At 38.6% G+C, this 25,650-nt stretch overlaps 1 protein-coding gene across 3 annotated transcripts in view; it reads left to right on the top strand.

Moving 5' to 3' along the window:
- The window catches only part of slf1 (SMC5/6 complex localization factor 1), a 64,835-nt gene extending 39,660 nt beyond the window's left edge, over positions 1-25,175 (top strand). For 2 of the 3 annotated variants that reach the window (XM_087999235.1, XM_087999228.1), the window contains 8 exons: positions 1,491-1,657; positions 3,526-3,666; positions 6,925-7,084; positions 8,124-8,271; positions 8,561-8,706; positions 11,469-11,638; positions 13,739-13,815; positions 24,248-25,175. In XM_087999235.1, coding sequence (XP_087855361.1) covers positions 1,491-1,657; positions 3,526-3,666; positions 6,925-7,084; positions 8,124-8,271; positions 8,561-8,706; positions 11,469-11,638; positions 13,739-13,815; positions 24,248-24,717 — 1,479 coding nt within the window. In that variant the 3' untranslated portion in view covers positions 24,718-25,175. The remainder of the gene's footprint in view (positions 1-1,490; positions 1,658-3,525; positions 3,667-6,924; positions 7,085-8,123; positions 8,272-8,560; positions 8,707-11,468; positions 11,639-13,738; positions 13,816-24,247) is intronic. The other variant, XM_087999239.1, reaches the window with a different exon arrangement.
- The last annotated feature ends 475 nt before the right edge of the window (positions 25,176-25,650 follow it).

Raw genomic sequence — 25,650 nt, 5'->3', positions numbered from 1 at the left:
CTGATCTAGTTCTTCAGATATACCTAAAATTTGTCAATTGCAGTTTTGAAAGAAGAGATAGGAGCACTATTCCTCCTTCAAACAACACCACGAATGGAGGTGGGGGTCCATGAAATTGAGATGAGGCCTAATCAAATCAGTTCAATCATCTTGTTTTGATCCAGTTTGTGACGGCTCCCTCATTGATAGTCTTGCAGAGCTTAGTGCTGAAGAGACAGGAATGCTCTGGCTGCTGCAAACATAGGACACTGCTGCTTGCGTTCTCAAGCAGAAGGACACCAGGATAGAGGCATGTTGAAGCCACATGTATTCATTTGTTTCATTGCTCCTTGACCATCAGAAACAGTAAGTTTAAGTAAAGATCGGCACTCTAAGCAAAATAATATCAATCATCTCTGCTGTAAGCTCCAACCCTTCCAGTCAGGCTGTTTGCTTTTGCAGTACACAAAATGATGAATATCCATGTCATGGTCATATTCTGGCTTCATGAGCCTGATATGCTGTGGAGATCCTCATTTGTCATTACCTCCAGTGCTGGTGTCATTGCTAGATCCACAGTGAAAGCTACTATCTTTCAAGAAGCTCTTAGAAGCATAAAGTAACTGCTTCCCCTGTAAGGTCTGAATGTATATTACTGCTGACATAGGAATTAGTCTGGTGGTGACTGTAGATATCCTAAATGTAGTTAAAGGTAATTCTCGCCCTTCCACACAAAAGCCCACAGAGTTTGTTTTGTGTCACGCAACTGCTACTTCAAAGTCTGCTCCCAACTGCTTAGTGGGGGAGCCACTTAGTGCAACTTTGAGCTGCCAATGGTTGACAAAGTAGGCGTGAGAGCAGGACGGCCTTTGCAAACCAGTTCTGGTTCCTGTTCCATTTATCCATTGGGAACTGAAAACTTTCAGTCCTCAGCTTCATGTTCAAATTCCTCTTGGACTATCTCTGTATTCTCTGTGGGAGAGTTCGAGAACTGTTCTTCCAGCTTTGTCTTTTGTTTTTGAATCCCTCATCTCCTTCACCACATCTTGTGTCATCACCTATTGTCTCAAAACCAGATTCTTATTCAGAAACCTCCACTTTCACCAAGTTTTTAGTCACCAATTCTAATTTTTTTGGCTGCATTCATTTTTTTTGTCTAATGGCACAGAGTGCAAGTTTTTTTTTAAACTAGTCCAGTTAAGTTTTTGATTATTGGTCCCCTACTCCCTAGGATTTTTTTTTTCAAAACTTCACTCATGGGATGTAGGCTTCACTGGTCAGGCCTGGAAATACATTGTAATTTGTCAGCAAAAGTAAAGAGAAGTGATGTTATTTGCATCAGTGATCTGTTGGGTTTTCTCCTTTACAAATGTTGACAGGCTACAGTATATTTCTGTAATTGAAGGATTTATCACTCGGGACTTGCAAGATCAAAAGGTAAGCTACTTCGCATTCAAATGATACGCTGGTACTGGGTATCCACTGAATCAAAGTTTTTTTTTTCATGGTAGGGTAATGTAGACATGAATTTCTTGTGTGAGTTCATCAGCATCATGGAAACTCTAATTATCCATCATCCACCATGGCAGCAGTCTTCAATAGTGAGTTACTATTTGGGAATTCTTCAGTGCTCCAGTTGTAAGAAAGGAACTTTCTTTCTTTTGGAGTCACTTGCAAGGTAAGAAAATTCTACATGTCTAAACGTCAACATTGACAACAGTAATCAAATGGGCTTATCCCACCTGGTAGTGTACAAATCTAATTGGAAATCGGACATGTTAAATCATATTTTTTTGTTTTCGTTAAACTGCTTACACTAAAGGAATCCAATTCTTAAAAATTCTGAACAATCTCCCTTTCTTAGGAGCGGCAGTTTCACACATCCAGCTTTGGTCAAAACTTTGACTAACCCCAAATGAGACCGCCCAAATGAGACCGCAGTTATTTTCTTCCCCAAACCATGGGTGTTTCTACTAATAAAAAAAAATCAGTACGAGTGGTTGTAGGGATCAGATCTGTAGTTACCCAGGAGCTGGACTGTGTTTAGTTCTTTCTAGCTTATCCAGGGTAACTAACCAGGCAAATACTGAGGAACTAGTCAGGTTTCTGACTCCCTGTACTCAGAAGCTCATTTGTCTTCAAAGGGTGCCATGGAATGGGCTAGTTAATTTTTAAAAGTTCTCTGACTTCTTAATCCCTATCCACTGTGATGGACCAGACCAAACCTCTTCAAAACATATTAAGAAGATGTCCTAGACCCAACTTTTTTTTTCTTACTTTCAGGGTGTGTAAAGTGTTGCATTCCAGGTCCAATTCAATTGGTCAAGCTATTTGACATTGCGCAAAACACTTCATTTTTACACTACAGTTAAAATGCAGACAAAATTTTTTAAATTGGCTTAACTGTAACTATCAAAATGCTTAACAAAATAATATATTAAGTACTATAGTTAACTGTTCCAATATAATATCCTATCAACACACCCTTGGCAAAGGCAAATTCAGTGAAACAGATGTCTCGCGTGCAATTCTTGCAGCAGTAAGAGTGCCCCCAGCTTTTAGCTGTAACAGAGAGAAAAAAAGAACTTCCACATCCAGCTTCAAGACCTGAGCAACTGCAGAGAACTAAAATCTAAAATCCTGCTTTTGTGGGAGTATTCAGGCTGCTTCTATGGTTCCAATTTCAAAGAAAACCAACGCCTCAAGCTATCTACTTCAGACTGTTCGATACCTCTGTCTTAACCTTTCTTCATTTTTAAAAAAAAAAGACAAAGTACATCTCCCTTGAAGTCATAGTATCATCACACTATTAAACTTAGTGGTAAGCTTCTGCAACTCTAGATTCTCAATCTTGGATTGTGTATCTCTTCTATGGTGATCTGGGCTTATGACAACAACCGTGTCAGTTCAAGGAGAAATATATACCCTTAGTTGTTTTTTAAGTAAACAAATGATATCTGCTGGGACATGGTTGCAGGATGTATGGGTGTCTGGGCCAGAAATTCAAGACATTTGATTTTTTGGAACAGATGGGCAGAATAGAAAGACTAATGATAGGCTGGGACTTCCTTCACTGGAACATAGGCAGTTGAGGGTGACCTTTATAAACATTTATAAAATCATGAGATAAATAGCAAACATCTTTTCTCTAGAGTAGGAGAGTTCAAACTTCGAGGGCATATTTTTAAGGTGTATGGAATGAGCTGTCAGGCAAAGTGATATATGCAAGTATAGTTAGAATATTAAAAAGACATTTTGGACAGGTGCACGAATAGGACAGTTTTAAAGGGATATGGGCTAAATGCAGGCAAATAAAGCTAGTTTAGCTTGGAAGACCTGGTCAGCATGGATGACTTGGACCGAAGGGTCTGTTTCCATGCTGTGTTAATCAATAATCGATCTGTGTGATATAAATTGTAATTCAAGTTGAAACAATGGATTTTCAATAATCTTAAGTATTTTATTTGTAAGTAGATCTGTTGTGTTTTTATCATGTTTATTCTGCCATCCACTAAATTCTAAATTAACTTTATTTGGAATTTATAGGTCCTGTGTTGACGAAAAAGAACCCTGTCATTGGTTATCGAATCAACAGCTATCGATTTCAAAACTGAAGCCACTTTATACGTTGCTATTAAAGTACTATTTTGATCTGTTTGAAGCAGAACTGGAGGCTTTAAATAAAAGGTAATTTGTTTTGGAGGGTTTAATGCCTTTGCCATGCCATGGAATTTTGCTGGGTGAGACCATTCTTGCAAACGTTAATGGAGGTGTGAAATGTTTCTTTTTAATTCATTCTCAGAATGTGGACTTCAGCCAGCATTTATTGCCTATTCTTAGTTGTCCTTGAGATGGTGGTGAGCTGCTGCTTCGACCCACTGCATCCATTTCCTGTAGGTTCCCTCCATAAAGCATTGAATGTATAACAGGATTTTGACTCATCAACACTGAGAGAATGGCAACATATTTCCAAGTCAGGATCTTGAATAGGGTGGAGCTGAACTTGTATGTGGTTCTGTTCGCATGTAGTTGTTGCCATTGTCCTTCTAGATGGAAGTGTTGTGGTTTGGATGGTGCTGTCGAGGAAGCCTTGGTGAAACTCTGCAATATAAATTGTGGATGTTGTACACTGCTACTTAGTATCAGTGATAAAAGAAGGGAATGACACAACTTCCACAAAGAAACAAAAAATGAATGGCTCTTTTGATCTGGATGGTGTCAAGCTTCTTGAGTAGTGTTGTACTCGTGCAGAAAAGTGGGGAGTATTCCATTACACTCCTGACTTGTGGCTAGTATATGTCAGACAGCTTTTGGGAGTTGAGTTACTTGTTGCAAGATTCCTAGCCTTTGACCTACTCTTGTTGCCATGGTTTTGCATGGCTAAAATCCCCAAAAAGTTGATAGTGGTGGGTTTCAGTGATAGTTGGCTGTGGTTAAATTCTCTCTGATTGCAGATGGTCATTGCCTGGCACTTGTATGGTGTGAATGTTACTTGCCACTTGGTCAGAGAATCTCTATATTGGCCAGATCTTAATGTATTTGGACATGGGACTGCTTCAGTGTCTGAGGAATTGAGAATGAAGTACATTGTACAGGTAGTTCTATAATGCCATAATTGTGTTCCAGTGAAACCTCACTTAATAGACAATTGCTTAATAGAAATAATGGGACCTATGGGAAAAGTGGGATTGGGGCAGAGCAATAAAAAAAGTCTCTCCACGACTGCTCAAAAATCAGCCAAAGTCAAACGCAAAATATAGCACAGCCTGAATGAAGGTTGAAATCATATTTATTAACGAAACCAAAAGTAAATTTAACACAGTACAGTCCCCCCAACCCCGTACCCACAGGGATACGTTCCAAGACCTACCATGGAAGCCCGAAACCACGGATAGGCGCAAACCCACTAATTTAAATGGGAAACATCCTTCCCGGCAGCCTCCTGTCGCTAGTTCTGGAATGTTCCCTATAATATGTTCAGGCCGTGGTAAACCGCAGGTAACTGAAACCACGGAAACCGGACCCACTGATATGGGGGTCGTCCTGTACATTGAAAAAATGTAAGAAAGCTGTTCTCTGTACAGTTTGTATCTCTCAGCTGCTCTGTCGGCAGCTGACATTGGCATACAGCACGAAGACCAGCATTGACATCACACATGCACAGAATGAAGCACATGAACCAATCCCAGCTGGAATCGTGCTTTTGTTAGCATTTTCAAATATCATTCCCTAATTCTGCAGTGACGTTTATAGCCAAATCACGCTGCTGAAACACATGTTATCCCAGTACAGTCATCCCAGCACATCTTTTGTTCTCAGTGTATGATGGTTTGCACTCTTTGGTTGGGGTTATAGTATTAAGGGTCTGAGACCCAATATAAGACTGAGCACGTAATCTCGACTGACATTCAGTATAACATTGAGGAAATGTTTTATTGTTGTAAGTGCCATCCTGTGAATAATTCATTGAAGAATGGAAACATACCATGGGGTCACCATTGACCAAAAACTGAACTGAACTAGCTATATCAATTCTGTGCTGACAAGACTAGGTAAAATGCAAAGACCTCATGGCTCCTGAAAGCCTGACCACTATCTGTCATGTTCAAGTTCAGAGTGAGATGAATGCTCCCCACTTGCCAGGAGTGCGAGCAACTCCAACAACACTCCAGAAGCTTGTCGCTGTCCAGGACAAAGGAATCCATTTGATTGGAGCCACATCCACAGAACATTCACTCCTCCTACCACTGATGCATCGTCACAGCATGTACAAGCTACACTACCAGCATTGAAAGTCATAGGAGGTGCCTAGCCTCCCGTCCATGCTTGGCTTTGACCCCAGACTGTGCCAGGCTTAACCCTGAGGGTCTCTAGACTGCTATAGAATCACCTGGAGGCCAGAAGTCCAGTCGAGACCATAACAGGCTAAAGGACCACCGTGCCAGGCTGAGATTGCTATGTACTGCTAAAAGACCCGCAGGTGTTTTCCTGTTTGCTCAAACACAAGAATGGGAGTTTCAGGTTTGTTTTCTGGTGTGCTCTGTCTATGCTAGCTACATTTTCTTCCTGCTTTCTGTTTCCTTTTCTTTCTTCACCATATTCTGCAGATTCTATACACGCCTAGTGTCCAGTCAGTAATTCAGTGATCACTGCCCCTGTGCCCTTGACGTGATCACTCCCATGCTCGTCCCCACCAGTAATCTCCCCCGCCATCCTCAACAGTAATCTTCTCCCTTGTTCACCACAAAAAAATGCTTGATGCCCGGTCCCACCACTTGCTGATGTTGACCTTGTTCTTGCATGATTCCGCCCACCCCCTACTCTTCTTTCAGTCGTTTCACGGTTAAGTCTGCAAAATCGCCAGTTTCTTTGTTATTAAATAATGCTTCCTTTTTCATATACCATCGATAGGAGTATGTAATGGCCTTTCTAATGTGTTTATTGGAAAAATAAGACTTTTGCTTTGAATAACACTAAAAATCCTAAGGTAAGACAAGCATGTGTACTTGTCAGCAGTGTAGCGAAACAGCTGCTTTCGATGAACTTCAGGTAAGAGCTATTCAAGGCACTTTGTGGAAATATTATCAGTGAAAACAAGTGACTATGATGCAGACCCTGATGGGATTTCTGGGGTTACTAATGTAATTACTTGTGGAGTCCCAATGGGGTTTGAGTAAATTTTCTTAGGGGAATGAACTGAGGCTCTGCTTGAAGGAGAATTGCCAGTGAAAACAGGTCAGAGCTGGTTGATTCGGTTCAGGTATGTTGGGGTCATCGATTCCCAATGGAAATGTTGTGTTCAAAAACAGAAAAAAACTTTGGTTTTTAGGTCATTTCAATTTTCAGATATGGTTAAAGGATACCCAACCTGAATCTTAAAACTGGACCTCCACCACCTGAGATTAGCAGGATATAAGTAATTGTTTTCTTTTTCTTTTATGAAAGCTGCTATGAAAACACCAACTTTGGAGCTTCTCGTACCATACCTCCTTCTGTCCTTGCAGTAGTTTTCTTGGAATACTCTGATGTGATGACAAATCCTGTAGCTGTTTTGTTAGATTGTGTCCTTCAAGCAACTAGAGCAGTGGTTAAGAAACCAAATGATGTGAGTACATTAAATAAATTACAGCAAATTACAATTTGGTTTAAGATTTTAATCTCCATGGCATTGATCTAATACATGCCATGGAGATTCGTGGGCAGCACGGTGGCACAGTGGTTAGCACTGTTGCCTCACAGCGCCGGAGACCCGGGTTCAATTCCCGCCTCAGGCGACTGACTGTGTGGAGTTTGCACGTTCTCCCCATGTCTGCGTGGGTTTCCTCCTGGTGCTCCGGTTTCCTCCCACAGTCCAAAGATGTGCAGGTCAGGTGAATTGGCCATGGTAAATTGCCCGTAGTGTGAAGTAAGGGGTAAATGTAGGGGTATGGGTGGGTTGCGCTTCGGCGGGTCGGTGTGGACTTGTTGGGCCGAAGGGCCTGTTTCCACACTGTAATGTAATGTAATCTAATCTAAAACATAGATATTTCCAAAGGCATGCAAGTTTTCTGGCTATTTTCTGTACATAAGAGAAATGTGGAAACCAAATAAGTTTGAGAACCGTTTTGCATTTGCCAGGTTACGTCAATTTTGGCTTATACGTTTAGCTTTTTTTTTGCAGTTATAATTCTGGAGAGAAAAGCAAGCAATATGCTGGTATTTCTGGGTTGGGGGAATCCAGAACTGGGGATGGATAGGTTTAGGATAAGAGGGAAAAATTTTCAAAGGGACCTAATGGGCAACTTTTTCATGCAAAGGGTGGTGCGTCTACGGTATGAACTGCCAGAGAAAGTGGTGAAGGCTGGTACAGTTACAACATATTTTAAAAACCATCTAGATGAGTATATGAATAGGAAGGGTTTAGAGGGATATGGGCCAAGTGCTGGTAAATGGGACGAGATTAATTTCAGATACCTGGTTGGCATGGACGAATTGGTCAAAAAGAGTCTGTTTCCATGCTGTACATCTCTATGACTGACAGCCAGCGTATTCAATTTATGCTTGATGTGTATTTATGACTTTAAAAGTGATTTTATTTGAGTTTGAACTAGCCAACGGTGACTATGCATTTGTCAATTTTAATTGTTGTTTATTTTCCTGTTCAGCGACATTTATGTGAAACAGCTTACATCTTGCATGGCATATTGGGAGTAGTTGTCGAATATCGGCTTTTGATAAATAGACTACGTGGGAGATCCTTATCTGGCCAAGCTTGGGACGATTTACAGTTTTACATTCCTGTACATTGTCAAGGTGAAGATAAATTAAAGTCTATTATTTGACTGACCTGATTAACCATTCAGAATTTACTTTGTCAACTTCTATACTAATTTTGCTAACTCTCCCGAGGTTTAACAAAAATATTGCAACTGAGAGCCTCAATTGTGAGTTGACCATATTAAAGACAACAAGATCTTGAAAAATGAGATGATTTTTAAAATCCAAATCTTTTATTTCTTTTCAGTGACTTGTTTTGAAATGGTTTGTTGTCGATGTGTTCCAAAATATATTTATGGAAACATAAAATTGTGATTCCTTACAGATTACAATCAAGAGGAAATAGAAATGTTATTTAAATTAATGCCATCACCTTGGCTGCAAATGTTCACTGCACATGCTATGTATAAGCAAATATGCTACGACAATGGCATCCAAATTTCAGAAAAGTCTTTTTCACTGCACCAAATAGTGAGTATGGGTTTTGTCCAAATTCTGTTGTACAGTGTACAGTCTATTCTGATACAATGCATATGTTCCACTCCTATGCATTCCTGTTTTATAAGAAAATCATGTAATAGCAGCACCATTTAAATGAAACAGCCTGGAATCTCATTATAGCCAATGCAGGTAAGGAAAGTTCACATTCTACAAGTAATGGTCTAACTTCTTCAGTCATGTTATAGCTAATTCACATTAAAGAAATAGGTGTTGCAGCAGGACAGACTAAATTCATTTGACTTTTCTGCCAAGCTGTAATATAGAAGTAGCCATTACATCTCCATTCATTGTAAATTACAAAAACATTTTGATACTGCAATTATAGTATAAATGGGCTATCAGTAATTCATCATCTAATACCTGAAACATTCCATGGAGAAGAAAATTGTTTTAAGGATACATACTGACATGAGCCAGTTATCAGTAAACAAGGATCAGTCAGTCTAAGCTAAAGCTGTCATCATTATAGCTGTCTCGTCCTCCTCTTCCTCGTCCTCGTCCTCGTCCGTTCCTTCTTCTTCGTCTTCTTCCGCAAGAAGACCATTCAAGGGCACGTTAATGTTTAGACTCTAGTAGAGACTTTGCAATGGACAATGCACCTACTAATGCTGATTGACAGCATATCAACATCTCCTGCCTTATTTGCTTATCAAGCTGTTTCCTATTAATGGATACTTTTCAGGCTAGATAAAGCTTTGCAGTGGAGGTCACCAGGGGTCAATATTATTGTACACCAAAAATTTAATCTTTTTGAACAGCATCCACGTCCATGCTTTCATTGAGTGTTTTATTTCCATTTACCCACTCCATAAATTTCTCACCTCACGGATCACTAGTTCCCCACAGTGATGAAACTAGTTCACACCCTGTTAATCCTTAATATATCCATCACCATTCCCTCCTTTCATTGGGTCTCTGACATTTATTCAGACCATTTATTAGATGATGAAAGACCTTTATTTGACTTTTTGTAAAATGTGTATATGTACAAAATGACAACATGCTATCCTTTATCATTTGCACACCAAGTTTCAAGCATAGTTTAGCAGTATCTAGTAGTTTCTTTGAGCTAGTTCCTTCCTTTTGTTATGCAATCAGATTGTTGAACAATTACAATCCACATATTTCAAGTTGGAAGATTATTTTTTTCTCCAGCTTGTTTAATACTGCAAAATCTATCCTCCATCTCTTCTCAGTCACGCATTTAAATGTACATTATCCCACAATGATTTATTATGGATGTTGCACTCATTGGGCATTGCTGCTGAATTTTTTTATGGAATTTCTTCCAATGTTCTCCCTAAGAAAAGCATCTTTATTTACGGCCTCACCAAGAATGAGTGTTTATGCTGCTGAGGCACTTGTTACTATTCTTCTGATCTTTTTTGTTTTGGTACCCAAAGGACAATATTAACCTCCCTTGCGTGAAGATAAAATATAAGCTTTCCTTTAAATTGAGACCTGTCACAGAGATTTGCATAAGGAGGGTCATTTAAAAATCTCTCTCGATGATTACTGTTCAAATATAATACTCAAATTTTATTTTTTGTAAAGCTTTGTCTGAAAATTATCTTCCGTTATGGGGCATTTCCTGGCTGTAGTCAACTTCAATACATCAAAACTGACATCTGGCCTTATTTGGATACCCAGCCAATTTAGTTGTCCAAATACACCTCAATTACTCTTTCAGTTTTAGAAGCTGCTGCATCTATTTACAAAGCCCTACTTTGACTATTCATGATGAGACTTCCAAATAAGATTGATGTTGCAAAGTAACACTTGGTCCATACTATCTTTTTTAATCCAATGTACTTAAAAAGCCCAGAAGCCTGATTTCCAATTTTGAATTCTGCTTTGAGCTCAGTATTTCAGTTTTAAAGTATGCTACATCCATTCCACAAAAAGCTGGCAGTGTGCATCACTGATGCTAGAAAGCTGTCCCTCATGGTGCCAGTAAAACATGGCAAGTTCTGCTTTTAACTGAAGACCGACTTTGCTGAGAACTACAAAACTCTCGAGGCATCAGTTAGTCCATGTACACATTTATTTCACTTCCAAAACATCCCTGCTGCATTTTGCTGCATCTTTTTTTTTTTTGGAGGTCAGAGAAACGTCTCCTTAGAGTCCAAATTCCTTGAGAAATCATGCTTTAATATCAATTGATGCACACTCCTTGACTTTGCTAGCAAATGCTTAGAAAATTTTCCAAATTGGTTTTCCTGTCACCAATGAATCTACTCTCCTGCCTTTGTCCCTCTGCTTTTTGTTCAAAACCCTAATCCATTAGTGGAAATTGCAATTCTACTTTTACATATAATTAGACTGTAAAAGAATATCAATGCGCAACACATTAAATAGTAAATAGAATTGCAGAACATGTAGCACAACTGTTTAATAAAATTAATTATACCAACTTCTAATTAGTTTGTTCAACCAAGTGTAATTAAACAGTGGTTTAACTATTTTGTATTTTCTTACTCGGTATTTGTTAAATTTTAAGCTTTCTGGTTAATGTTTCTAAGGAAAAGTAAAGGATGAACATATTGTTCGATTATGGTATTGAAATGTTCACAATGTCACATGCAGACAGAAATGGCAAACTAAGAAAAGTATCTCTAGGTATGACCTTCCATTAGATCAGTAGTGGCTGACTTGCAGGACAGATGCCATTTGAGTCCCATTGTGATGAGTGGACTGTAAATCTTACTGAATGAATTTTCTTGTTCTCATAGATCTCTTCATATTTAATACCCCTTGGGAGATTTGGAAGTTGTCGGAAGGCGATGGTGAAGGACCCCAAGGGAAAGAAGATGGGTCACTGGCCTTGTCCTCAACCTTTGAGGCCTTCACTTACATTGACTAGTGACAGGCAGAAACATGTGGAAACATTGACCATTCCAAAGTGAGTAATTCGTACAACATCACTGCTTTAAAGTCACTTCTGAAAATACTGTTGGACTGAAATCGTTCATGGCCTTCTGGCGACTCATATTGTTCCCAGCTAATCATCTGTGCCAATCCTCCTTTTCTCTCTATTCAATGACTGGGCATCAAATGTGAATAAAAACTCGACATGTAATTTTCCCACTCTTTGTTTTTCAGCAGTGTATGGCTTTTATTCTGTATTAAATTTTAGTGTTGTGTAAAAATTGTTTCACACCTAATTGAGCTTGAAAAGTAATTATAACTTCTGTAAGCCATATGGTGAAAGTCTCTATGCCATGAAATCAGAGCCCTACTCATAATACAATAAAAACTGCATATTTCCTATTGTGCCACACACTTAAAGTCATAGAACTGTACAGCACGGAAACAGATCCTTCAATCCAACTCTTCAATGCCAACCAGATATCCTAAATTAATCTAACCCCATTTGACATCATTTGGCCTATATCCCTTTAAACTGATCCTACTCATATATACTCATCCAGATGCCTTTTAAATGTTGTAATTGTAACAGCCTCCACCACTTCCTCTGGTAGCTCATTCCATACGTGTACTACTCTTGGCATGAAATGTCTCTTAGGTCCCTTTTTATATCTTTCTCCTCTCACCTTAAACTTATGCCCTCTAATGTAGCTCTTCAACAACATGGTAATTTGTGTGTTCAAATTGGATCTGGAGACTGAAAGTTGATGTTTATAAAATGGCAATAAGTCACGCTCAACCAAGTCTCCTTCTGTGGATGTCCCTTTATTTAAAATAAAATTCAATAATTTGTTGGCAGTTGCTTTGCAGCCTGTTTACCTGAATCCTCCCTGACCCTACCTGATCTTGTTTCCAGCCCAGCCCTTGCTGATCCATTGTGGATGGTTTTCAATGCTATTTTTGCTTTATACTGATTCGTTGGAAATCAAAATTTTAACTCAGCTCAGAAAATATTATGTACTTTGTTAGTTGTCAGGAAAATTCCTGATTAGTTTAAGGACAGGACTTTGCAGTATACTTGCCTCAACCCAGCGCTACCAAATTTCAAGAATATATTACTGAGCTCAGATCATTAGTATCATTTCCACAGCTTGCCTATGACTGCCTTGGTATGCTGCTGGCAAACATGAAGATAACTGGGCAGCCTTCAGAAGACCTAAGTGAATTGCATTAAATCCCTCAGCAACAATTAAATTCCAGTGATCCAGGGAATAATTGGCCCTAAGTGACTTATTCATCAACCCAAATGATATGCCATCAGCAGCTATGAATCCTGTGTCAGGCCCTTCCTACCCGTCACGAAATTGGGAATAGTTTTTCCAATTTCAGGAGTCCAACACCAACACTTCTCCAATTCTCCCAATCCCCTTGCCATCATACCCACTCACCCAGGCTCCATTAACTATGAGACGTGTGTAACACATTCTATAAATCTTTCTTAAATGTTATTATTTTACAAGATGGTAACCAATATTTCCCTGGTATGTCTCTATGGCATCAAACCTCCTGTTTTATGCTGTTTTTGTATCCATGTTTTTTTCGATATGTATCAATCCTATGTGAGAGTAACATGAATTTATTTGATTTACAAAGTATTGCTTGTCTTGGAAGTTGGCAAGTACTACTCCATAAATGGCTGAGATTCTTTACTCAGGATGTCAGTCTTCCTTTTTCCCCCCCTCATCCCATCCAGTCACAAATACCTCAACTGCAAACAGATGATGGAAATACAACTTGCTGATAGCATCGTTTTTAAAATTGCTGTCTTATGTACTGCATCAGTTGTCATCATGGATAGCCTTTTGATGTAGTGTACAGCATCTTTCCAATATAACTTAGTCTGCCACTTTATATTTAAACCAGTACCAATCTGATGTTATTTCCAAACTATGTTCTGTTCAAAGTGATTGTTATGGTTCATTCAAATTGTAGGTTCCATTGTCGAGGATTGTCCATAGTTCAATTCTTTGTACACTCATTTTAGTCACAATATACAGCTTATTTGTCAATACTATGCTTTGTGACATTTGATATATAAAAGAAATGTAATAATTGATCTTCTTGCTTTTTCTAGCAACCAAATTCTTCCAAGGAGGAATTCTCTGAAATCTAAGGAAACTAAAATTGAATCCAGTCATGTAAATCAAAATGGTAAAGTTGATTTGTTTAATTTTAAGTTAGTCAACTGTAAATTGAGTGATAACACATTTTCAGTTCTAGGGAACTGCAGGTAAATTTCTCCGTTTTTGCTCATATGCACTTTCAAGAGGAATCATTTGGATAATAACCCACTTTGTCTTCCTAGTGACAGACACCTGATGCAGATTCCTGTTTTTTGTTTAATTAACAATGTTTGCTCTGCACTGAAGGATCAAATATATAAGTCCTTAATTTAATTATTAAATTTCTTTGTCTCGGTCATTTTAAAAATTTTCTTCCCTTGCCAATCACTCATGTCTAATATTCTATAAACTACATAATTTATATACTTCAAAAAGTTAGTTGCCAAAGAGATACTTTTGATAATGTTAATTTACTGTCAGCACATAAGTTTACTGATAGAACAACTTTTTTTTTGTGGCTTCTTCCACTTTGGTTTTATCAGATGTCTTATTTCACCTGATCTTTATTTGACTTGGCACTCGTCCAAGTCACCCATTTGTGTTTACATAAATGGCAGATGAAGTCTCGTTCCAAAAAAGTAAACAGAATTTCTGAAAACTTGCGTTTAAAAGATGGGTTAGCCATTTAGGACATTGGAGCAGGTAATGCCACATTTGAAACTTCACAGCTAAATACAAGCATAGAAAATTTGATCAGGAATAGCCCATCAACCCTTTGAAGTCTGCTGTGGCATTCATTATGATTATGGCTAATCATGTAACTCAATAGCCTCTTTCTGCTTTTCCCCCACATTCTTTGATCCCTTCAGCTCCAAGTACTATATCCAACCTCTTCTTAAAATTCTATAATGTTTTCAGTCTGGGTGAAGAAATTTATCCTCCTCTTGAACCTAAATGATTTATTCTGTCTTCTGAACTGTTGCCCCTCATTTTGGACTCCCCTGCCATCAGGCACATCCTTCCTGATTCTACCCTGTCTAACCAATTTTGGATCCAACTTGCTAAGTTATTCTGGATCCCATGCGCTTTTACCTTCTTTATCTGTCTCCAATGTGGAGCCAAACAAAGTAGTTTCTGAAATCCATATAAATTACATCAACTGCATTACCTTCATTTACATGCTTAGCCACCTCCTTAAATTCAATCAAATTTGTCCGACATGACCTCCCCCCAAAAAGCCATGCTGACGATCCCAGACCAGACGTTGCCTCTCCAAGTGGAGATTAATTCTCCTCTTTAGAATTTTCTCCAACAGTTGCCCTATGATGAGACTTGCTGATCTGTAATTTCCTGATTTATCTTTATCACGCTCTTAAAGTGGAGCCACATTAGCTGTCCTGTAGTTCTCTGGAACCCCTCCTGCGTCTGGAGAGGAATTAAAAATTTGGGCCAAAGGCCTTGTAATTTCCTTCTTTGTCTCCACAGCAGCCTGGGATATAACTCATGTAAACCTAGGGGCTTGTCCACTTTCAGCTGGCCAAAACCTCCAGTTTTTCCTCACTCTGTCAACGTGTTGAAGAACCTCAGTCTGTCTTCCTGAATTCAGAACTTATTACATCCTCCTCCCAAGTGAGAACAAATGTGAAGTATTCATTTGAACACCTCCAGTGTCCATCTGCTCCATGTACAATTTGTTCTTTTGGTCCTTAATGGGCCATACTGTTTCTCTGGCTATCCTCTTTGTGATATAGACAATCTTGGGATTGTCCCTAATGTTATTTGCCAGTGTTTTCTTTCATGCCCCCCCGCCCGCTTCATTGTACTCCTAATTCCTTCCTTACGTTTCTCCCCTTACCCTGCACTTTTTCTGTATTCCTTCACTACGGCTTTACACCTGTTAAAAGCCAATCCTTTTCCTCTTTATTTACTGCTGAATATTCTAGGCATCCAGTGTTCCTTGGACTTGTTGTTCCTACACTTAACCCCTAAAGGGGACATGTGGGACCTACACTCTGATTCCTTTTTTGAAAGCCCTGCTGTTCTGCTGTAGCTTTATCCACAGGTAGCTATTCCTGGTGAACTTTTGGCAAAGATCCTGCCTTATATTAATAAAATCCAAGCTCCTACTCCCACCCAATCCAATTTCTTTTTCTGTTTGCAGATCATCTTTTTGCCTTTTTTAAAAAAACATAAACTTTTTTTTCTGTCCACTGCTCTGATACTCATTCTAGAGATCAGACATATCTTTCTATATTACCAATCATTTCCTTAAACACTTTCTGCCATGTACCTTCAACAATTCTCTCAAATAATTTCAAGCATCCCCAACTTCTATATCATCAAAATTCTTCTTAGTCATCAAACCAAACTTTGACTCAGGCTAATAAAAGTAAAATTCTGTGGATTCTGGAAATCTGAAAAAATAGTGCTAGAAAAACTCAACAGGTTAGGCACCATGCATGCATTTATGCTTCCAGTCCAATATGCCTCCAGTTCAAAACTCTGGAGTTCACGGAATCTCAGTTGTTACAGTGCAGAAGGAGGCCATTTGGCCTTTTGTGCCTGTACACTATTTCTATCTAAATAATCATCCAGTGGTCTCTGCCTCTGTTGAACCTGCCTCCACCACCTTCCACAATTGTCTTCAGAAAGTGCCTCAGGCTCCCTTATTCTAACCCTAAGTCCATATCCTTTAATTTCTTGACTTTACTAAACCCCTCTGAGTGCATCTGACATCTAACATCTATCTTTTAATTCTTTGAACCTATTTCACAATTTGCTAACCACTCCCCTTCCCTTTTCAGCCTTCCAAACCAAACACATTTTGAGTGTTTCTGTCTCTGGCACAATGTCCTTATCTCTTAAATATCACCTCATTCTTCAAATATCCTGAATGACTGTTTTGAAATTTTTTCCATCTTTCTTTTTCTTTGTTATAGTGGCATAATATTTACATGAGGCTTCGGAAAGAAAAATGTTCTAAAAGTAAATCTCGAATGGAATTAAGAATAGAGTGCATATTGGAATTGGTAAACAAAACAAAGTTGCATATCTTTTAAGACCATTGTGTATCATCACGTAGCAGTCTCCATGCAACCTGCCATTCAACTTTTGACAGTTCTGTTGAATACTGTGCAAATCTTTCAAAATTTGTAGTCTTTAGGTTTTTAAAATGTTGTTGTTATAGCATTTACACAGTTGGCACTTCAGCTTCCAAGCTCTAGGGAACAACACAGTACTGAAGATCTCGAATGTTCAGACTGCATCATTTATTCAGCATTGAAAATAAATGTAGGCTTAATTGGCCACACCAGTGTTTATTGCCCACTCTTAGTTGCACGTGGATGTAGTGTTGAGCTGTCCTTTGAACAACGCAGTCAATTTTGTATTGGAGTACCCCCAGCACTGTTCGAGAGACAGTTTGAGATTTACTCACTACACGTTGAAGGAATGATCTATTTCCAGGATGATGCGTGGCTTGGAGAGGAATGCACAGATGGTAGTGTTCCTATGTACCTACTACCTTTGTCTTTCTCGGTGGCAGTGGTTGCGGGTTTGAAAGATGCTGTCATAGGAGCCTTGGTGAATTTCTGCAGTGCATCTTGTCGGTGGTGCCAATCCAGTGAGCTGTTTGTCCTGAATGGTATCACACTCGTGACTTGTGCCTTTTAGATTAAGTTTTGGGGAGTCGAGGTGTGTTACTGTAAGATTCCTAGCCTCTGGCTTGCTCTTGTAGCCATGGTACGTGCCTGGTGTAGTGATTGGAACCATGTGGATCTTGTTGACAGAGATCCTTGTTTGGGGTTATTAACCTCCGGCCAATCAGAAAGCCCTGGCCAACCAGTGTAAACTGGATTCAATTTTTAGGGAAAGGTGGGCACCGCAGGGAGTGGAGTGTATTATTTCCCCCTCCAACTCCATTTTGATTTGAACCCTGTCCTCCCCTTCACTTTTTGATCACGAAGCACTGCCCTCTGAGAAGGGCACTGCTGGTCGCTGGCCTCTTAAGTGTTTCCTTTCTTCCTGGTGGTGGAAATCGAATAAAGATTTGTACACTGTGCCTCACACCTACACACACACAACATGGGTGCTGGGGAAAATATAAGCACTACAGCAGTTAGGCGAAAAAAGAAAAGAAGAAAGTATATAACCAGGAGAAAAATAAGCCCTTAAAGAAAGAAAACAAAATGTAAATAGGATTCAGAATCTCCGCACTTAAGGGACTGACTCTGAGCTGGCTGGCCACAGCACATGTAAATAAAGGCCAACTTGGTGACTGGATACCAACCTTTGCAGTTATTTTGCATCCTACTCCTCAGATGCTGCCTGACCTGCTGTGCTTTTCCAGCACCATTCTAATCTCGGCTCTGATTTCCAGCATCTACTGTCCTCACTTTTGCCTACTCCAATTTCTGGTCAATGATCACCACCTAAGGTGGTGGTACTGAGGTATTCAGTGATTGTAGGGCTGTATTTGCAATAACTGTCTGCATTAATAGGAACTTCAGTTCAGAGTTGCTGAACTGGAAGAGCAGAGTATTAGGAAGGGCGAGTGTTATTAGACTCTGATTCAGGAATCAACCACACTCTGGGTTCAGAAGTGATCAAGGACGGAAGGGTATGACTGCAAGTAAGGGAATCTAATGTGCAATACTGGTAGTGCCTCTGATGTGCTCGTTCTAGGAGATCATATCATCATGAGGGTAAATGCTGTTCTTTATAACAGTGACCATGAATTGCAAAGGTGCAATTCATGGAATTGGTGGAATTTGGTGCAAGCTGCCATCAGGCATAAGGGTATCTCCTCATGGCTGCATTAAATTAAGAATGTTTATAGAAAATGGAAGAAGATTCCACCAAGGATGTTTGAAGAACAAAAGTGAAATTAATTGGATAAATCTCAAAGATAATCAGAGTTATCAACTGTGCCATGCCAAAATTGTTGTGAAGTCTGATTGATCAGTGATTTAAAATGTGGTGTCAACCACTATGGGTGATTTGCAATTCTTGAGGTACTCGAGTACAGCATGAAACATTAAACTCAAAAGGTTGCAGAGAGTGAAGATAAAATTGAAGAGAAAAGAGAAGACCATGGAATAGTAGATCAATTTGAGTAAAGATGAACAGTGAATGAAAGGAAGAGACAAACAATTCCACCACTAACAGGTCTATGAATAAGGTTAAATGAGGGAAAAATAATTTTTAAAATAGCGATATTTTCTCTGTGCAAAGAATTTTAACAAGACAAACACATTGATGGCTTAAATGTAGATAAAATGAGCTTCATCCATGGTAAGAAATGGTCACCTGATGGTTAAAGTTGGTACTGATCTTTCGAAGGCAGACAAAATGGAGAAGGATGATGTCAGGCCAGAAAGAAGGATCGATATTGAGTTGCGAGTCGAGGAAGTAAAATTAGTAGGAGTTAAGAGTTAACAAGGAGCAGAATGCACTAGGAATGGCAATATAGATCCTGAAAACAATAACTACACTATTGGACAGCGCATTATAATTGCTTTAAGGAAGGGTCACTGAACCTGAAATGTTCACAGATGCTGCCAAACCTGCTCAGCTTTTCCAGCAACGGTGGCTCAGTGGTTAGCACTGCTGCCTCACAGTGCCAGGTTACCCGGATTCGATTCCAATCTCGGGCGACTGTCTGTGAGGAGTTTGCACATTCTCCAGTGTCTGCATGGGTTTCCTCCGCGGTGCTCTGGTTTTCTCCCACGTTCCAAAGATGTGAATGTTAGGTGAATTGGCTAAGTCAAATTGCTTATAGTGTTCAGGGATGTGTAGGTTAGGTACATTAGTCAGGGGTAAATATAGGATAATCGTGTAGGAGAATGGGCTTGGGTGAATTACTCTTTGGAGGGTCGGTGTGGCCTTGTTGAGCCAAGGGGCCTGTTTAGACACTCTAGTGATTCTCTGATTCTGTTTTTGACTATAAATGAAACCAGCTTATATTAAAGGCAAAGCAGTTATCATGGGAGACTTTAATATGAAATACTGGTCAAATCAAACAACAAAAGTAATATTTGTAAAGTTTATTTGCGATGGTTTCTGATGAAATTTGACCTCAGGTGATCAGTCCCTTTATCATGAGATCATGCCTCCTAATTCTAGATTCTGCAGACAGGCGAAACAACCAAATGACAATGACCTTTGTCAAGTCCTTTTAGACTTTTCTATGTTTCACTGAGATCACTGTCATTTGTCCAAAGATGTGCAGGTCAGGTGAATTGGCCATGCTAAATTGCCTGTCGTGTTAGGTTAGGGGTATGGGTGGGTTGCGCTTCGACGGGTTGGTGTGGACTTGTTGGGCCGAAGGGCCTGTTTCACACTGTACGTAATCTAATCTAATGTAAGTAATTTGGACCCTCATGGGACAACCTATCCATCCCAGAAACCAATCCAGGGAACTTTGGTTGCACCTTGAAGGGATGTTTTTAGTAAGCAGGTTTTGTCCCTATACTTGTATTTCAGGTGTGGCTTCATCAAAACCATGTACAATTGCAACATTTTGCCCTTCATGTCAAATTGGAACACACTTGAATTCAGGCCAATGTATTGTTTGTTGTCCCTGCATGTTAACATTTTTGTTTTGTAGACAAGTCCCTTGAGAAAACTATCAGCTTTCCCTGCTACCTCACCCCAAATCACAAGCTTCTCTCCCCTTCCCAAATGCTACCTGTTTTCAAAATTGTCTGGCTGCAGTATCCTCATGCTGGTGTTCCCTGATGCCTGTCAGCCAAGGCCTGCTGTCTAATGTGTACAGAGCTTACAGGATGTTAAACAGGTCGGCAGGACCTCTGTATCTAGCCAAGCTGTGCCTATCATGTCCATTTTTAACATTGCCAACAATCTCTATCTTTGTGAATAAATACCTGAGGCATAGCTATGTCTTTTAAAATTGAGATAATGAAGAAATGAATCACCAGTTTTATTTTTGTGTGACTCTCCATTCTGCAAAATTGATACAATTAAATAGCAAACTGTATCATCAGAGAGTGGCTAAATGGTCAGACATCTATTGATAGTTTCACTATAAATGCTTGGTTGAACTCCAAGTCTGAACTGTATTTACCCCTGTGGAGAAGTGTTGCTGATTGAGGGCATTGTTGTGAAGGAACTGTTAACTTTATCACCTGTGTAATAACTTGATCTTGCTTTGAAATGGTTTCTCAAGCCGTTTTATTTTGGGTAGAATTCAGGGTTCCTTCAGTAGAATATTGGCTGTCTTTTTTTTTGAGGTTGTACGAGTAAACTTTTCAAAGGGAATATTGAATGTGTAGTTTTCTTATTGTTATTTTAACAGCATCTCAAAGATCTCCTATGTTGTTATATGGCTCCTAAGTTCTGTACCTAGTGAATACTGGGAGTGGACATGGGAGATTTGAGAAATCATGGCAGACACATGGGATATATAAAGTGCAATGAGGGATAGATAGGAGACTTAAGTGCCTAACATCTGTGAATAGACTCAACCAGTGCCCAGTAAGTAAGGCATGCCTTTTTTTTTCTGAGCCTTTCCATGTTACATGTTCAGGAGTGTCCACCACGTCACAAGGCCCATTTCCTAGCCACACTTGCATCCCCAACACAGATGAATAAGTGCACTCCTTCAGAATGGACACAGGATTATGAGGTCAGAAAAATTCCAAATACTCATCATAACCACAAAAATACAGCACTTCATGTTTAATTTTCCCAAAATAACCTTCAAAGCAGCAAATTATTTACAGGAGTTAGGTCTCTGGAGACTAATCAAACAACATGAAATCTATTGGTAAAGTATGCTAATTAACCGCATTTTTACACAAATATTTAATCATATTTTCTATGTAGTTAGAAGTGTTGTTGAAATTTGATCATTCAGAAACCAAAAGCACTATACAGATCTTGGCTTGATTCAAATGATATAAACTGAGTATGAAATGAAGTGCATCATGAAAAATTTGGAAGTGAGGTAACTGTAGAGATGAAAAGATCACAGTAGAATAAATCATACTTCTACGTGGTTTACCAGCACTAAGGCAATTAAAACTAAACCGTGATGAGCAATGAACACAGACCAAAAAGGAATCTTTAAGAAGCTGTCTTCTCAATACTCATTTTACTACCATCTTGTTTGTATGGTTTATTTTTAATCCTGTAATGTATGATGAAGCACAACTATCCTATATAATTGGTAGTATGTCTGGTCATGCAACTACGTTTCTTATCAGTATTTTGCTTTTTTTTAATGATCCCTGATCTCGATAACAAAACAAATTTTCAGTTATCCTTTGCAAAGTCAAAAGTTAAAATTGGGTTCTTAGATAATTCTATGCATTTTGCTGATCTCTTGCAAAATTAAGATTTCTTCTGTTCATCTGATTTGCATTCAATAACAATTTTGTTTGTCTGTTTATATTTTCAAGTCTTCGAAGTACATTTGCAACAAAAACAAACAACTTGTGCCTTGAGTGTGACATGTAAAAGAGTTTTAAGCCATTATTATTAGTTTCTCAATGTTTCTTGCCTTTAGAAACTTGTGCCATTGGTGTAAAATTTCTATTACTTCTAGTAACCTCTTGTCTTTTTTTTAAAAAGAGGTGTTTAATTTTTATTCCAATATTTTCAACTATCCAGTCAGGTACAGTGATCTTGAGGGTAAATCACTGCTAGCTGAATGGCTCTGAGGAAAGAAGAGGAGGCAAACATACTTGTGGGAAATTTTGACTTATGATACCCTAGTGAACGATTTCCTAAAAGTAAATGCTGGACTTTCACATTGCCCTAACAATTTTTGATTGGATGCATTTTTTAAAAATTTATATGGTTGGAAATGCAGGGAAGGTTTAAATCGCTGAACAAATTTGAAGATGGTAGCATGAGTGAAGTGAGATTTAAAGAGGTTGACATCATAGGAAAAAAGTTTCAGCACAAAGGAACATTTAAATAAGTTGGGCCTATATTCCTATAACTTGCATTAAATACAGAAGCGTAATTTAACATACGTTACAAAATGTAATTTGAAGACTTCTCAAAAATCCTCATTTTTGTTTAAGGATTTTCTGCTATTGTCTTAAACAACAGTTATTCTACGTAGAGATTTAACCCTTACATCTATTGAGTGTCATAACAGACCTTTATTATATTCCCAGCAACTGATCTTGGAGCTCACTGATCTTGGAGCTAAAAGAACTCTGCCTGTCCACAACTCATTATTAGAAGACCTAATAATGCATAATGGTGTTGAAGGCAGTAATGTCATTCAACTTCTGCGAAAACCCCTTAACCTTTTTATGTAGTTCCCTTGATGTCTCCTTACGTAGCAACACTTTCCTTCATTAAAACCTTCAACAATAGCAAAATTGCTCATTATAAGCAGTTTTTGAATCTAAGGTAGTCTTCTGCCCCCTGTTGGCTATTTTGAACTTTGAATGTGGCTTCAAGCTGATAATCATGCATTCATTCTAAATCACAGGAAGCTCTATCACCCATGGATTTGTTTTTTAATTTATCTGTAAAGTTAGTCTACTTATGCTTAGAGACAATACCTAGCCTTATTTCAAATGTTCTCCATCATGAAGCCATGGAAGTGGGTACAATTGCGCCATTTAAAAGGCATCTGAATGAGTACATGAATAAGAAGAGTTTCGAGGGATTTGGGACAATGATAATTTAGTATATCTGGTCGGCATGGATGCGTTGGACCAAAGGGTCTGTTTCTGTGCGATTCAGAGCCAATATATTGTCAAGTCCTGCTTTTGCCTAATCGATCTGTTCAGAGATTGCATACCTCTGGAAAAGGTGGAACCTGAACCCAAGCCTCCTGATCCAGTTGGAGGGACTCTACCTCTGCGCCATGAGGGCCCAAGCCCCACTTTAAATGGAAAATGGCCAAATACTGACAGATGTGTACTTTCCAGGCCATTAATAAGAATATCCATTGTTTTGCTCTTGTCCTATGGGAAGAAGTCAACTGGTATTTATATTCATAAAATTCTGCTGGCAACTGTACAAAGTATATCTGCATCTCTTACATTCTGGGCTCTGACAGTACCATGACAGAAATTAGAGCGATTTGGGGTTATAGTTCAGGCTGTTTATTCATGTATTACAGGAGTTTTATTTTCAATATTTTCCATTTCTCAATCCTGACTTCTTTCTCTTTAGTCCCCTGTGCGTACTCTCATTCTCTCTGTTGCAAATTTTCCCCAATTGTTTGCACTTTGAGATGTCCATTGGTCATCAAAGGCAGTAATTACATTTAAATGGAATAAAGAATAGAACTATAATGTAAAATGTTTTGTAATCCAAATATGAAGGCATATTTTTGTGATTAATTTGCCTAGATATTTACAATAGATTGAATTGGTTTTAAAGCGGCATACTTCCTTAGACTAATGCATAAGTTATAAGTATCAGCATTAGTTATTGCCTGAAGTGGTTATAGATGTGCCCCACGGTGAAAAGAAAGTAGCTGTTTCAATTGCTCATGTGTAAATGGCACTAATATGTCATTGTTCCTACAGGAGCTATTTTGCTCCAGCAACAAGACTGCCTTGGAAAAACACCCCTTGATTGTCCAAATGCAAAGGAAGGTCTTTGTACCATCCCAGAAGTCCGAATCGAAGATATTGCTGAAGGGCAATTTGGAAACTTTAACAAATACATCAATTCTTCTCAAACTGAGCTGAGTGTTTATCTCTGGTCTATACTTCTAAAAAACTATATTGAAAATCATAACTTGCCCTTAATCTATCGTATTGTGAATGATTTGCCTTTGAGTACTGTTCAGTTTGTAGATAATAGGTTTGAGAACCTGAAAAATTATTTTCCTGAGCAGCTGATGGTGCAGTATACTGAAGATGTTAAAACATTTAAGGAGCTTCCAAAGTATATCCAGCAACTATTTGTCAATCTGAGGAATGGATCTCTGGCACTTGGAGTGAACGCACAGCTGCTACTGCTGCACATAGAATCAATATTTACTAATTCTTAATCACCACTACAAACTATAAAGCTACATTACTCAACTTGGTTGAAAATGGAAATGTATTTGTATTAAGTGAAGAACAAATGCTACTCAGAATGGCTGACTAGAAACTGAAGCTCTTGTTGCAGTGCTTAAGCTTAGCAGAAAATGTAAATTGGAATTACTGATGCATTTTACATAGTGCAGTGAGAATTGCTTTTAGAAAAGATCTGAGATTGGCAGTAATACAAACAGTTGTCTATGGCACAAAAGAGTAAAATATACTCTTTTGTGACATCTATACTTTGTAAATGATTTAAAATAATACCACTGCTTTGTGTAACTCTTTTTTTTAAATATTTAATTATGTGAACATTTTTATTCCATATTATTCCATAAAAATGTTTGGTGGTTTTACTTTTTTGTGTAAGAAATAAAGTTTAACAGTTATTTTGCTCAATCTTTTGCACAATTGTAACTTGCTGTGCACCTTGAATAAATTGCTATGCATTTTTTTTGAGACAGATTTTGCAGGGGCAATAGGCATTGTCATTTAGCAGTGAGAAAGAGCAATAAAGTTCTACTGCTAGGTGGTGCTACAGGAGAAAAATGTTCCATATTAAGATTGGGAGAAAAAGCAGTTAGGCCTTCAGAGTATGGTACAGAAAATAATTTAAGTTCATTACATTGACAGTGCATAGATGTGGATACATTGTGTATAAATGGAATTGGTGAGACACAGGGACATAAAGCCGTATCATCATACTAGTTACAGCAAAAACAAATACTTGCTTTTCTTTAAGCCATGTAAGAGGAAAAAATCCTAGAAATAGTGTTGCTGTGCTGCAGAGAGAATGTTCCAGATGGTCAAGGATAACTAACACGATGGAGTCGAACTTCATTCCGTTGTCTGTATTCTCGGCCACTAACAAAAGGGAAATGGGAAGAGAAACTTATTTG

This window comes from Chiloscyllium plagiosum, unplaced genomic scaffold, assembly GCF_037043375.1.
Source record: "Chiloscyllium plagiosum isolate Xiang-an unplaced genomic scaffold, Cpla_swu_hap1 HiC_scaffold_2, whole genome shotgun sequence".
NCBI classification, from domain to species: domain Eukaryota; kingdom Metazoa; phylum Chordata; class Chondrichthyes; order Orectolobiformes; family Hemiscylliidae; genus Chiloscyllium; species Chiloscyllium plagiosum.
Note: the sequence above shows the minus strand (reverse complement) of the source record. Positions and strands in the feature narration are given on the sequence as shown.